Genomic DNA, 15,468 nt, shown 5'->3' with positions numbered 1-15,468 from the left:
GACCATAAGTGTTTTTATTTTCTGAAAGGTAGACGGAGTATTTGACCACAGGACACTTGTTTCATAGATTTTCCTCTTGGGACTGGTGCTCTGCGAAACATGCCTTGGGAAATGCTAGATGAGACAATTAATGGTGGACAAGTTAAAGGGAGTGACACAATAGAAGGAATCTGTTAAGGATCTGCATCTGGGGAGGAAAGGTTGGCTGTTCAGAGGCAATACTTCTCTAAGAGGGGTCCAGGGACCATTGGCATCAGAATTCCCTGGAGCGTTTATTTAAAGTACAGAATCCCGGGGCCCACCCAGATTTTCTGAATCAGAATCTCCAGAGGTAAGGCCCAGGAATCTACTAACACTGGGCACCAGGTGATTCCTATCACACTGAAGTGTGAGAACTGCTGTTGGGGGACCTCAGGACCCATGTGGCCTGAGACAGCCCTGTCCCTGGCCTAAGACATGCTAATGGGGCTCAGGAGCAGGTGGGGAGAGGAGGCAAGTGGGGCCAGGGAGGCCTTGGATTCAGGAAATGGGCCCAATCACCTGCTCAGCTCCCCCAAGACCCCCATCGCCCCCATCCCCTACCCCAGGGGGGCCCCAACTATTAATAAAAGGCAAGAGCTGTGACTAAGCATGTTTTTAAATATAATTATTAACAAAGCATCAATCCTGACTGGATGTAATCACCCCCCGAAGGCACTAGATTTACTAATTAGGTGCCTTGCAAAAAGCTTATTCACAACTTCCAGATTAATTGCAGAAGATCAATTGCTCGTTAACAGAGACACCGCTTTCCTTCTCTGGCTAATAAAGTGTCACTCGCCAGGGGCCCTGGGCAGCAGGGGTCTAGTGCTCTCATCCCTGTGGCCCCAGAACCCAGGCGCCTCCGCTGTCTGCCTGCCTGTCACACGGCCCAGCCTCCCTCTGGCCACCCCAAGGGCGGGCTGGCCCAGAGCTGCCATGGACGAGGTCGGGGTTGCCACAGAGTGGCCCCACGGGTTAGTGTGTGTGCCTCCACACAGCAGCAGTGGAAGCCACTTCCGAGGTACGTGGCTGTGCTCCAAGTCCCAGTGGCAGATGGCTGGGGCACACAGCCGAGAGTGTGAGAGGCTATAGCTCGGGCCACCACTCAGCTGGCAAGTCTGGATGTTTAGCCCCAACCTGTCCCTGTTGCTGAAGAGAGTGTGGCAGTCTCCTTGTAGGGGACCCTGGGGACCGAAAACCTCAGTGTGCTTGAGCTTGGAATCTTTCAGTGAAGAGGAGGGTAACCAGGGACTTCGTCACCCGCACCAGATGCTTACTGAGTACGAGGGGGTCCTGTTAATGATGGTGGAACAGCAGGCAAGCGGGGACTCTCCCAGGCCAGCCAGGATATGTGTGGTCACACCCTGACCTACTGAAGCATGCCTCTGCTCTGGCCTCATCTCTCCGCCCCCGTACCACACCTCATCTCTCTCAAGGGAATTCCTGCCTCCAGCAGGTGTCTGTGCCCAGTCCTACAGAGCAAGCTGCCGAGAATGCGGATCTAGCCACACCCTTCTTCCACCTGAAACCGTTTAGAGGCTCCCCGTTGCCCTCTCTTTGGCTCATCCCACACTTCCCGGCTTTGTCTCCACTCTCCACTTCCCCGTTCACAACTGAGCCCCAGACACTGCCAGCTTTGTTCACTTCTGGGCTGTACCAGGCCTGGACCCTCCTACTGCCAAACCCCCGCCCTTCTTACTGCCCCTCCCCCGCCCCTTGCTCCTCCCTCTTCGTCTCAGGGACACATACTTATCATTGTTCTGGTCTCAGCTTAGTTGGCCCTTCCTCCAGGAAGCCCGTCCTGGTTACCCAAAACCGGCTGAGCTTGTCAGCACTGCCCTCCCTGCAGCCCCTCTGCCCTCAGCATGAGCCTCCCCATCCTCATGGACCCTAAGCTCCTTCCTGCTGTTCACCATGGCCACAGGCCCCCAGGCACACAGCAGTCACTGCAGAAGAGTTTGCTTAGCGAATACACAGATAACAGCGGAACTGCTGGGCTTTATTCTCGGGAACCCTTAACTGCATTGCACCTGAACCAAGGGGTGTCTCTGCCCAGCTGCGGCAGAGTCTGCAGGACACAGGTGGTCAAAGGGACTGTGGTCACTGGCAGGCTGAGGCGTATACACCTCCAGCAGGTGTACACACCCAAGTGCAACCAGGCACGCCGACCTCAGCCCACACCACGCACGTGGATGCGTTCAGCACAGGTGCCCCATGTGGTGGACGGAGGGCTCTCCAGGGCAGCTGCTCCATGTGGCGGACCCCCTGCAGTTCTGCCATCCCGCCACCAAGGGCTCCAGCTGAGGGGACGCCTGTCCCCCTCTGAAAGTACTGGCCACCCCTCAGCCCTCTGGTGACCCTCTGTGATGGGCAGAGAAGAGCCACCTGCAGCGTTGCCAGGAGAATGGTCACATCCCCCCAGCCCCGTCTCCCCCCAGCCCTGCTCCACACATCCAGAGCACCCAGGGCTGCGAGGATCTAATGAGAAAAGAATCGGAGGAGAGCTCACCACCGTCATCAGCATTCAGCTCAGTGCAGAGAAGGAGCAGGACAGTCACAATGGGCTTTTCTGAAGCAAATATTGCTGTGATTCAGAGCTTAAAACAGAGCCCCTGCAGCCCAAGGGAAGCCCTCTCCTCCCTTGTGCCGCTGGACTTCATCCGTGTGACCCACAGACATGTGCCCAGAGCTTCCCGGGAGCCACGCACTGTGTTCGGTGCTGTGGGAAACGCAGGAATGAGGGACACTGGTCCCGGCCTGCAAAGGCTCACAGTCTACCCAGGGAGGTAAGATGCATTCGTTCAGATCAGAGCTTTTACACAAGGCAGAAAGTGATAAAGGCCAAGCAGGAAGGCCGCAGGACTATCAGGGAAGACTTAGAGGAAGTGGCACTGGAGTGGTTTAAATCCTGGGCACACCCAGAACTTGGAAACCTGGGACCACTTAAAGGAAAGTGAAGGTCAGTTGAAGGTAGCTGCGTCCCTGCCCCTTCTCCATCCATCAACTGCCCTTCCCCAGGCTGTCTATAATTCATCCATTAGAGAAGGAAAAATCAATATTTACCAACGTAAATTAAAACCCAAGAAGGGGACAGGCAGGGTGTAGGCAGGCTCTGTGAGCAGAGTGGCTCCGTAGGCATCCAAACGGTGGCCCATGCACAGGGTGCCTGGGGATGTTCAGGGGACAGAGGATGGAGTGAGGGGGCCCCGGGTGCCTTGCGGGCACGTTACTAATCCAGGAATGACCTCTCTATTTTTCTGCAGTGTCATCCGCAGGGAACATGGCGACCCTCTCATCGAGGAGCTCAATCCTGGTGATGCCTTGGAGCCCGAGGGCCGGGGCACAGGTGAGGGCACCTGAGGGGGAGGGCCTGGCCCGCACTCCTGTCTCAGCAGTGCCCGTACGCCCAGGGTGAGGGCAAGAGGGGTGGGGCAGCCAACTCCTCTGCACGGGACTCCTTCCCTGCCATTCTGAAGGCCGGGGTGAGCCCCTGGGAGCAGCAGGCCAGAAGCACTGCTGCTGGGGGCGGGAGTCTGGGAATCCAGGGGCAGTAGCTTCTCTGGCAATGCCTTACCAAGGTGGGGATGGAAAGGAGAGGCTGCGGGTTCTGCAGTCTGACCCCTCCCCTCTTGGCATTCAGCCTGGTGTTGGAGAAAGAGCACTGGATCAGGAGTCCCAAGACCTGGTCCTGCCATTGCCTCATTTGTGGTCTTGGAAAGTTGTTTCATCTTCCGGGTCCTGATCTGCACCATCCTTAGACGGGATAACTACGCCTGCCCTCCTTACCTGCCTGGGTTGTAGTGAGGCCCAAAAGGAGACCATGAATATGCAAACATGATACATTGACAAAAACTGAAAGTGCAAAGGCCATGTGTAATAGATCAGGAAGAAGTCCTCATGGTCTGAACGATTTGCGTGCGTTCCATGCACAAGTTCAGGGAAAGGAAAGGGACCCCCCTCTTCATGATTTCCTCCCATGAGCTGACGGTTGGAAAGCAGAGGAGATGGGTTTCCACCTTGTCCCCCTGCCCCAGCACCGTGCCTTCTGCCTCCCACCCTCTGGCACATGCAGCACCGCATGGTACTAGCTGGGAGCCCCTCTCCCACTTGGGTCTCCTGGCCGACAGCCAGAGTGAAATCTGCCTTGTTGCAGGGGGTGTGGTGACAGACTTCGATGGAGACGGGATGCTGGACCTCATCTTGTCCCACGGGGAGTCCATGGCTCAGCCACTGTCCGTCTTCCGGGGAAACCAGGTGTGCATGGACCCCGGGACCTGCAGAGCCCAGCCTAGTGTCTACCCTGGGTCTAGGGTGACAGAGGGCAGAAGGCCCGGGATGCCTGCTTGCCCAGCGTGGTGGAAAATGGACACCCAGGAAATAAATTCCCAGATACACAGTAAACCTCCAAGAAGGGCTGCCTCCTGGGAGAAGCCCTTTGTCCCTTCGCCTTCCTCTGGCAGTTGTGCTCCAAAACTCTTTTCTCCAAGTCTGTTAGCTTTCCCCTCATTTCTCCAGTGCCTTGCTTTCCAAACTTCACCCTGTTTACCTTCCCTGCCTGGCTTCCTTTCTTCCCTCTGCTCCTTTTCTTCCCTTCCCCCTCCTCCCTCCCTGCCCCTCCTGCCCACCCCTGACACCGGCCTGCCTCCCTCCCACCCTGCAGGGCTTCAACAACAACTGGCTGCGCGTGGTGCCTCGGACGCAGTTCGGGGCCTTCGCCAGAGGAGCTAAGGTCGTGCTCTACACCAAGAAAAGTGGGGCCCACCTGAGGATTATCGACGGGGGCTCAGGCTACCTGTGTGAGATGGAGCCCGTGGCTCACTTTGGCTTAGGTGAGTCAGGCCTGGGGGAGGGTCAGGCAGTGAGCTGCCGTGCCTGGACAGTGGGCTCCTGAAGCTGCATCCCAAACATGCTTGGTAACAGAGAGCTCAGCCCAAGCAGCCACCGTACAGAGCACTCCAGGTTCTGTGAGAGCCGCGGTGGACACCAGCTGTCGGCAGCCCTGCTCTGGGCGAACCTGAGCCCGGGAGGAAGGTTTCCAGGCCCTTCCCCTCACAGGGGCCCCCACTGCAGTCCTCTGTTGAATTAGTTCACTTTGGGGTCAGAGTATTTAATCCTCCCTCTGTCCAGGGCTGTGGCCTTGTTCAGACATTGTACCAAACTTGTCCAAACCAGCTGTTTCCCTGGCCTCCTGGGAGCCGGCTTGGTAGTTAAAGCCTCATCAAACCCCTGGTGCCTTCCCTTAACTAGGAGGCTTGGAGAAGCTGTGCGTTCTCGGGGGGAGGGGGGTGTGACATCACCCTCAAGGGGGTAAAAATCTGTTCTTGTCGGGGGGGGGACAAAAAATTCCTACTATTTTTATATGTATATAGGCACAGATAATACATACAGTACATAAATAGCTGTACAGTATATCTGTGTTATTAATGAGATATGACAACACACTCATCAGAACAGCTGGAAAAAAAAAAAAGGAACAATACCAAAAGCCGGTGAGGATGCAGAGAAACTGGATCTCTCATGCATTATTGGTGGGAATGTAAAAAGGTACAGCAACTCTGCAGAATAGTTTGGTGGTTTCTTTAAAAACAAAAAGTTAGGGGCGCCTGGGTGGCTCAGTCGGTTAAGCGTCCAACTTCAGCTCAGGTTATGATCTCAGAGTTCATGGGTTCAAGCCCTGCGTCGGGCTCTGTGCTGACAGCTCAGAGCCTGGAGTCTGGTTCAGATTCTGTGTCTCCTGCTCTCTCTGCCCCTCCCCTGCTTGCATTCTTCTCTCTCATTCTGTCTGTCCATATCTCTTTCAAAAAAAAATAAACATTTAAAAAATCTAAAAAAAACCCCCAAAAAACAAAAAAACTAAACACACAACTACTATAAGACCCAGCAGTTGCACTCCTAGGTATTTATCCCAGATGAATGAAAACTTATGTCCTCATAAAAACCTATACAAGATGGTTCAGTGTAGCTTTAGCACTAAGAGCCCAACTGGAAGCACACTAGGTATCCTATGATAGATTACTGGTTCATCAAACTGGTCCCTCTGTGCCAGGGAATAGTACTCAGCAATAAAAAGGAGTGAACATTGATACACGTGGCAACTTGGATAGCTCTGGCGGGCTCTGTGGTGGGAGGTGAGGAAAAGCCCAACTCATAAAGTCACATACTATTGGTTCCACTTATATAATATTCTCGAACTGACAAAATTACAGAGACAGAAAACAGAGTGGTCATTGCCAGGGGTGGGTGTGACCATAAAGGGACAGCCTGAGGGAGGTCTTTGGGGCGATAGAGCACTTCTGTATCTTGATTGTGGGCATGGTTGCACAAACCTATACATGTGAGAAAATGACATGAAGACACACACACACACACACACACACACACATGACCAAGTCCACTTCCGGTCCATTTCCGGTTTGGGTATTATGCTATAGTTGCATAAGCTCTAACCATCGAGGGAAACTGGGTGATAGGGACAGAGTCTTTCTGTACTATCTTTGCAAATTCTGTGAATCTGTAATCATTTCAACGTAAGATGTTTTTAAAGAAATGCATTGAGGAGGAAACTGGTGGGGGCAGGGAGTCTAAAAAGCCCTTGAGAGAGGAGAGGGAGGGGCAATCATAGAAAAAGTGTTGAGGAGCCACGAGGGTCCTCACTAAGACACCATGGCGAAGAAAGCATCTGAGTCAGACATACCGGGACTCAAGATCAGACACCACCCACCCCACCCCCGCGTGTTAGCACCTCACACGGTGGTATACTACTAACATAAAAAGAGCAGGCAATGTGGTCTGAAATTAATGTATGTGTTAATATTAGACACACATCACATGGGCACAGAAAAAAACTGCAAGAACATGCAGAAAATGTGACCAGTGCTTTGGAGGGGCTGGGTTACCACGGTAACTCTTACTCATTCCAGGTGGCACTTTACTCCTCTTACTGCCTTTCATCCTCAAGACCACCCTGTGATGTGGGCACTATTTATCCTCATTTTACAAATAGGAAAACTGAAGACCACAGCAAATTAAGAAACCTGCCCGAGGCCACACAGTAGATCAATGGCAGAGCTAAGACTCAAATCCAGACCTGTCCAAGCGTATGATTTTTATTTTTTTCCATATGTTTTGTGTGTGTGTTCCAATTTTTATAGGAATACATAATATTTATGCAGTCAGAAAAAGAAGCATAAATGTTTAGGGGATCGGGCCTGGTTATGTGAGCATGTGCTTGGCCTATTTCACCCTGGATGGGTCGGTTGGCTGTTGAAACGTTTGTCACTTTTAAGGTAGCCATTTGCGGTGCTGGCCAAGTGCAAGACGACTTTTAAATACATTGTCCTCTGACAAAATAGCCATCGCCAACAGTCACTGAGCGCTTAGTATGCACCAGGCACTGGGCTAAGTGCCTTGCCTAAGAGATACCTCGCTCAGTTTTTACCACAACACGATAAATCATAACCCCATTTCACAGGTCAGAAAACTGAGGCTCTGGCTGAGTAAACTGCCCCCAAATTACATCTCCAGAAAGTGGAGAGGGCTGGATTTGGACCCCGACTCCTTGAACACCACTGTCTGAGTTCTTGACCACTGTGACTTAACCACTTGACCTTCCATAGCTGCCGTGTGGGGAGCCAGCCAGGGTCCTCCTGCTCTGCCTCTCTCTTCCTGGACATCCCCATCCCCTCAGTTACCAGGTGACCCATGTAAGGCCATCCAGTCAGCAAGGTAATGCCGTGGTAGCGCAGGTGGGATGTTTATCCCCACCCCGTTGTGTAGAGATCAGGAAACTGAGGTTCCACCTAGCAAACCAACGGTTAAGTATGGGCCTGGAGCTGAGGTTCTCCTTCCTCCCATCCCATGGGCTGCCTGTGCTAATTTAAGACGTGTTTATGGGCCTCACTGTGTCTCTGCTCTGGCCAGTACAGACCTACTTTTTAACTGGGCAGCCTTGGCCACATCATTTGGGGGGATCACAGGCACCCTAGAGCCTCCATGCCTCTTCCCAACTGTCTGCCTCACACAACTGGGCTGGTAGATGCTGCATCTGATGCAGAGCTCCCCCTTGATATTTTGCAAGGCCAGGGGATGTATTGTGGCTCTGAACTCTGGCTCAAACTGCTCCCCTGGGTCCCCTTGCAGGCTCCTCTCTTGTCAGGATCTACTCCCAGAGAGTCATTAAAGGAAGGCTGCTCTCGGAGACCTGTCCCTGTGGATCACTCTCAGGCCTACAGTGAGACTCCCGGAGGTGACCGAGCAAGCAGCAGAGCCAGGAGCAACTGGGCTCTGTCCCCGCGGCTCCAAGGCCCCCACTCTGGGAGGGTCTCCTTCATGGATCCAGCATAGCGCAAGCCTTCCTGGCTGATGGAGGGGCAGCGGTGGGGTAGGAAGAGAGGGAGCCAAGAGGAAAGGCCAGATGGAAGGAAGGATTGAGGAAAGAGAGAGGACGGGGACCACAGACCGACAGTGGGCTGGGGAACCCGAGAGACACAGAGAGACGTGGGAAAGAGACAGATGCAATGAAGAATAAATGCCCCTGCCCTCCGGGCTCACAGTCCAGGGGAAGAGGCAGATGGACACAGGGATTCTGGTGCAAGGTAGACCTAGATGTGCCATCACGCTGGCCCAGGGCCCGTGTGAGGACCAGCTCAGGAGAACTTCATTCTGCTTCCCAAGGACATGGGCCAGCATGAGGTCTAGCAGGACGGTGGGAATTTAGAAGGCCTGGAGGGCAGCTGACGAGAGCACTCCAGGGCCTGGCTTGAACAAAGGCCCAGAGATGCGAGCGTTGTGTCCACACAACAGGAATGGTCTGGTAGGAGCGGAGTCTAGAGAGGTAGGCCAAAGCCAAACTGTAGGGGGAACCAGGAGCCAGGCTGGAGTGGGACAGGCAGATCAGAGCTCCCCTGAGCAAGCCCAAGCCAGGCTATGCTGTGGGAGGACAGGGCTGCTTGGGGCAGGGGGTGGGGAGGGATGTCCAGGGGCCCCCAGCAGGGATGGCATCCTGCACCATGAGCCCCGCAGGGAGAGCCGCTGGTGTTGTCTTAGAAGGATTTAATGTTTTTTTCCTGATTGTAAGAATAATGCAGACTGATTATGGGAAAATTAGAAATTATACCATGATTAAAAAGAAAGGAAAAATGACCCAAAAGCTCACCATTATGTTTTGAATATTAAGCAACAGGGAAACATTTCTCCCTTCACCCTCTCCAGTACCATTTGATCCATTTAGTCAATACTTACTCACTGAGCCACCTACTATGTGCCAAACACTGATGAGACAAAGACCCCTGCCATGGGTGACCTTACATTCTAGGGAAAGTAGAAGAAACATATGACATAAACATAATAACTAGGGAAATATATCAACTGTTAGATGTTAAGTGCTGTTAAAGGACCTGCAGAACAGGATAGGGGATCAGGAATGTGGAGAGTGAGGGGTGGGGTCACCTGCTCCCAGCTCCACGCTTTTCCTTGTGCTTTTCCCACATGCACTGTGCATAGGAGCATCTTTATAGATAAATATTCCTTGGGAGTTTTTGTTAACAAAAATGACTATACTCTGCCTATTAGTCCCAAATTTGCTTTTCTTCCCCCTTCATAGCAGTGAATGTAACCTGGATGCCATTCCAAGTGTGCGCATCTCTCCTTTGTTTTCCAAGCTCAGTACTGCGCAGTATGCAGTCATAATTTATGGAGCAAGTCTCCCATTGATGGACTGCCCGATGGTTTCCAGTCCTGAGCAGTTTGTTTTGTGGTCCCCGGGGTGAGAAGGGGCATGTCCAGAACGCGAATTCAAGAAAGGCCTGCCTTGTCCTTCTGAATCACTGAGCCACACGTGTGGGCCCCGTGGCTGTCCCAGGAGGGGGAGGTCTCGAAAGGGAAGAGGGCCCAAGGAAACCCCCCTTCCAGCACTCACGGCGCTCATGCTCACCCCAACTGACCCCGCTCCCTCCCTGCCTTTGTGAATCATTTTCTGCCTCCCCCTGACTTTGCAGCAAGGTTCAGTTGAGGGCGTGGGCGTGGACAAGTATGTGGGTGTGCATGCGTGCCCCTCAGCACGCCCACGTCCTGCTCAGCTCAGCACTGAGCCTTGGTCGGAGGACCAGCTCCTCAGACCCTCCTGTATCCTCCCTGCTCTCAAGGGTCTGGGCCGCGTCGCATCCTCATGCACCAAAAATTCATGGACCTCACTGGGTGGATGTTTCATTCTCTGGGGTTCCCAGAGGGCCCATTCTGTGTGCTGGCTCCCATCCTACCCACCCCTGCTCAGTGGAGCCCCTGGCCTTGTTTCACCTCTCCTCTGCACCCTGCCCTGGCCTTTCCCTGCCCCTTCTGGTACAGCTGGCCAGCCAGGCTCATAAAGAAGCATTTCTGCTCACGGCCCTTGCGGGGTGGCCCGCTGCACACTGTTTGCTCTGAACCTGCATCCAAGTCCCCACCCCCTACACACTCACCCTACAGATCTCTTACCCTGGCTGTCCCATCCCTGGTTTGCAGAGGGCTAAGGCAGCTCAGCCAAACCCAGAAAATGGAAACAAGCACCTACAGTCTACTTGTCCCTGCCAGCCCCCATAGGGGGCTCACCCACAGGCCGGCCCACCCCAGGCCTTGACGGTACCCCTGCCACACACACTCAACCACCTTCCTTTAAGCTAATTGTTTGCAAGTGACTCAGAGCTGCCTCCAAGCCTGCTGGTGCTCATTTAGGGAAGGAAAATTCAGTGGCCCACATGAAAATTGCTTTATTAAAGTGCAAAAATATTCCACCAACTGTATTCCCACCATCTGCTTTGCTGGTAATTCTGAAAAGCGCAATTCTCTGTGCCTCCTTGGCCTTTGTCCTTTAAATGCTGCCAGAGGTGACTCCCTGCTGCTTTTGACCTCCCAGCTGTGCTGGTTAATGGGGCCTCCCCTGCTCACAGCCCCACTCCCTGACTCATGGGCCTGGCAGGCAGGCAGACTGCGTGAAAGCTGGCCTTGTGCAGTGCCTGGGACCACCCGAGATGTCTGGCTGCTTGAGAGAGGGAACAGCCTGGGACAGGAGTCTGGGTTTGAATCGTAGCTCAGGCACCTGCGAGTCACTTCACTTTGCCAATGTCTACACCTGGTGAGCGGGGATAGAATGCCCACCTCACAGAGTCATCTGGAGGATTCAGATCAGCCTCATACATGAAAGTTCCAAAGCCTCTCCCAGTCTCCTTCCCCCCCAACCCCGCCAATACATTTTCCCACACTCTGCTTCCCCCACTTGTAACTTCTCCCTGCTCTTCATACACACATGACCTCATCATACCTCTGTACCATGCCGTACCATCTGCCTGGACTGCTCCTTCCTTCCCTTCTCTGCCTCACAAACTCCTACTCCTCCTGCAACACCCAAATGGAATGACTTTTAACACCCGCCTCTCCCACCACGTGGCACCAAGGCTATGGCTGCACGTTCCCAGTTTATTATAACATCATCACTATGTCCATTGCCCCCACGGGATGCAGCTCTTACAGGATGGGACCTGGGTCCATCTTCTTGCTAAATCCCAGACCCCTGCAGGACACTTGGCCCGTGGTGGGGCTGGGTGTGGGGGCCAAGTGAGCAGTAGAACAAGGGCAAAGCAGGTACAGGCTTTGGGGTCAGACATCCCTAGTTGGGGAACTCTGGGCTATTTGTGTCCCCTCCCCGGGTCTGAGCCCCTTTATCTCTAAAGTGGAAATTAGATCACTGGGTGTTATATGGAAACCAACTTGACAATAAACTATTTAAGAAAATAATAAAAAAAATAAAAAATAAAATGGAAATTAGAAATCTAGTACATTCCCCGTGGTGCTGCCGAGAGGGCCCAGTGCCAACAGTGAGACCACGTGCTACAGTTTAGGGTACATATTCTCCAGCATTATTGCCAATCAATGAAGGTGCTCTGGGAACTACAGGTGCCCCCATATCTAAGAGATGGTGGAGATGGGGATGCTTAGGGGACAGTCAGCTGGGGCAGGGCTCACAAGGAAGAAGGCCTGTCCTTCCCAGGAGTGCTAGAGCTCTGGGCCACACCCCCATCTTATAGATGAGGAAACTGAGGCCCCGGAGAAGGTGCCCAAGTCAGCAAAATCAGCAGCAGCAGAAGAGGGACTCCTACTGAGATGTATTCTCCATGACTGGCTTAACTCACAGCCCTGCCCGTCCTGGGCTGGGAGGAAGGGAGGAAGCAGGACTCAGAACTACATGATGCAAACACAGGATGTAAATTTGTGATTGTCTATGAATATTCGGTGACTCTTCTGAGTTATTTGTGGCACTCCAGTCAGGCTGGAAAATGTATTCCTGTAGCGTTCTGTCGGCTGAGGTGAGAAACATTTGCTATTCTTTGTCTCCTTTTTTTAATGGAAAAGTGTTTACTTTTTATATATGCCACTTAATTTGGGCACTGTACAACCTAAAAATGCCAAATCTCTTTAACTTCAAGAGACTATTTCAAAATAGAAAAAAACAAAAAAGAGCCCACCGTGGGTACCCCCGGTCCCATGATCCACCCTCCTTCTCCAAAACGAATTATTATAGAAGGAGGGAGTGGGGGATTAGAGGTTTATGAGAAATAATTGTCTGACTTGAGAAAGGAAACCCCAGAATCAGTGAGGTTGGAAGCGGGGAGTCTGGAGGGGAAGAGAAGCTGCCCCGGGTGTGGGGTTTGGGGGTCTTGGCTCTGGGAACCTCTCCCTGGTCCCACTGCCCTGCCTCGCCCTCAGACAGGGGCCGCTCACCTCTGACACGTGCACGTGTGCCCGCAGCACCCTGTCCTCCTTAATGACAGCAGGTAGTGGCAAGGCCAAGGGGAAGCAAATGCAGGGAGGGGAGGCCCCATAGAAGGGTGCCAGGGCTCCAGGAAGAAGGCGCAGCTGGGGCCCTCCACCCCGTGCCCCCTGCCGTCTCAAGCATCACCCCCGAGAGTGGACCCTTGCACACGGGAGTCTACACACACACTCTCCTCGAAGTCTGCTGGTGGCTGCCAACCCTTTTCTAAAATGCAGGAATCCCTTTTATACATGAAAATGTGTCCCAGACTACCCTCCGCCCCCACAGTAGCTATCCTTGTAAAATCCTTCGGCGGACAGTAAGGGCCCAAAGCTGCTGTAAATTCAGCAGCACTTTTCAGTTTCCCTGGTTTTTCCCGGAGTGTCTGCATTCATTAAGGGAAAGTAGCACATCCACGTGGGTGACATTGTTTACTCAGCCCACGAATGACGCTTGAGGGTATGACGAGATTTGTGGACCCCTGAGCAACGGGCCCGCATCTGGTCATCCCTGGTGGGTGACAACGAGGGAGCTGCCCCCCTCTCTCCTACCTTCACTGAGCACGGCCCCCTTTCCCAGGTGACAGACTAGGAAAACAACCTCTACCTGCAGGTGAGGCCCAGCCCCCACCTCTTGTCCACCCCAATTCATCACCATTAGCCTGACCTTGCCACAGACAGGCCTGATGCCTCAAGCAGGGGGCTGGGGCCGCCTCTGATACCGCCTCTGAATGCCTGACAGGTCTCTCCAGCCTGCTTTCTGCCACCGATGTAACACGTTGCTCTAAGGTTGTGTGCAGATGGATTCGCCGTGAATATTCTCTGCACTTCACCATTAGCTTTTGTAAACATCTCAGCTCTATAGGATGGTCCTTCTCTCGTGCCTTCAACTGTCCTGTTCTTTATCACCTCAGCTTTTATTCGGAGCTCACCTCAAGCGCCATCCCACAAGAGCCCGTCCCTGATCTCCCTGGCCTGAAGAGGCCCCCGGCCACACCCCAGTTCCGCCTTACCCTGGTGCCCTATCTTTGTGTTCTTCACAGAGCTTGTTAATATCTGACAGCATTGATCTATTCATCGCTGTGCCTGTCTATCCCCACCAGAGCAGAAGCTCCTTGAAAACAGGAACATTCTTGGTGGTAAAAGAAAGCATGGCCCCTAGCAGGCTATAATTATAACTAATATAAATTTAAATAGAGTAACATGGCCAAGATTACACAGCAAGCAAGTGAGACCACTAGGATTTGAACCCAGGACTGCAAAGTCAACCTGCTTACCACCAGGCTTTACCTTCTCCCCTAAAGCAGCTTCATGCTGATTGGCCTATCCGCTAGAATGTGAGTTCAGGTGCTACACTGTCCAGTATGGTAGCCACTGGCCATGTGTAGCTATGGAAATAAAAACCAATTAAAATTAAATAGAATTTAAAACTCAGTTCTCTTTCTGTCCCATAGGGAAGGACGAAGCCAGCAGTGTGGAGGTGACATGGCCAGACGGCAAGATGGCAAGCCGGAGCGTGGCCGGTGAGGAGATGAACTCTGTGCTGGAGATCCCCTACCCCCGCGGTGAGGACAGACTTCAGAACCCAGCCCCACTGGAGGTGAGAAATGGTGTCGGGGGGCCTTGGGCCTCGGAGCCAGAAGAGCAGACCCCACCCACGGCCCTAGGGTCTGAAGCTGGACTCCCAGGAATGTGCAGACTTTGCCTCTAGAATGAGGGAAATCTCAGCAAAGAGCAGGCTTCATAATGATCCTCCATGTGTAGTTTGGGGAGGGATTTGTAGGTTAAGAGGGATCGGTACTGTTATGTGTCCCAGCTCAGCCACGTGGTCCCACGTGAGGAGAGTGAGCAGGAGTTTGAACTGAGTATATTCTTGTCCTTCCCCCAGGGTCCTCTTCTTCGTGCAAGGGAAGGGGTCCCGGCAGGGAGGGGCTGCCCCCAGGCCCAGAGCTAAGAGCACCCCTCATTCTGGGCTCAGGGTGACAGCTGCTCTGTGGCTGTGACTAGAGGGGAACCAGAGGTGGGATCTTCTCAACTCACTAGTGTCTCTGTTTCCGCTCACCCTGCAGTGCGGCCAAGGATTCTCCCAGCAGGAAAATGGCCATTGCATGGGTGAGTTGCCTGCAGCCTCCAGAGGACGGGGCAGAGGCCAGACCCTCCCTGGGGAATGTCAGCCTGAGCCCTGGCAAAGCTTAGGCTGCAGACAAGAGGAGAAAGGTGGGGAAGGAAAGGTGTTGTCTGTCCCCGGGGCTCCAGATGCCAAGACAACTGCCGTGTGACTCACCAAGGTGGGAGTGACACTGGAGGCCAGCAGGCCGAGTCACTAAGGCTCTGGGGATGAGCGCTTCCTGCCATGGATTCGGAGAGAAGAGGCACGGGGAGAGACGCATAAGTACCTGTATGATGCTCACAGGGAGGCCTGGCTCCTGGGGCCACAGTGGCTAGGGTGCGCACACGTCTTCCGTGGTGGCTTCAGCGTGGCCAGCTGGCCAGCACGCGAGCCGGCAGACAAGGATGGGCGTGGCCAGGGGCCCTGGAGCAGCCGGGTGCGCAGTGCGGTCACGGAGCAGAAGGGAGACTATAGCCTCGTGCCATGCTGAGAGGCAGGTAGCTATAGCGCTGCTTGGACCGCAGCTCTGTGAGGGTTCCTTGACTTCCTGAAAGTCC

General features: G+C 53.5%; 1 protein-coding gene across 3 annotated transcripts in view; it reads left to right on the top strand.

The window, feature by feature from the left end:
* CRTAC1 (cartilage acidic protein 1) overlaps nucleotides 1-15,468 on the top strand; it is a 150,660-nt gene that overhangs the window by 118,387 nt on the left and 16,805 nt on the right. For all 3 annotated transcript variants that reach the window (XM_039221220.1, XM_039221222.1, XM_039221221.1), the window contains exons 9-13: nucleotides 3,285-3,367; nucleotides 4,175-4,275; nucleotides 4,682-4,850; nucleotides 14,256-14,401; nucleotides 14,871-14,913. In XM_039221220.1, coding sequence (XP_039077151.1) covers nucleotides 3,285-3,367; nucleotides 4,175-4,275; nucleotides 4,682-4,850; nucleotides 14,256-14,401; nucleotides 14,871-14,913 — 542 coding nt within the window. The remainder of the gene's footprint in view (nucleotides 1-3,284; nucleotides 3,368-4,174; nucleotides 4,276-4,681; nucleotides 4,851-14,255; nucleotides 14,402-14,870; nucleotides 14,914-15,468) is intronic.

The sequence above is a fragment of the Hyaena hyaena genome, unplaced genomic scaffold (genome assembly GCF_003009895.1).
Source record: "Hyaena hyaena isolate Hyena2069 unplaced genomic scaffold, ASM300989v1 scaffold_964, whole genome shotgun sequence".
NCBI lineage: Eukaryota > Metazoa > Chordata > Mammalia > Carnivora > Hyaenidae > Hyaena > Hyaena hyaena.
The sequence above is the reverse complement of the archived record's forward strand: the minus strand, read 5'-3'. Positions and strand labels throughout refer to the sequence as shown.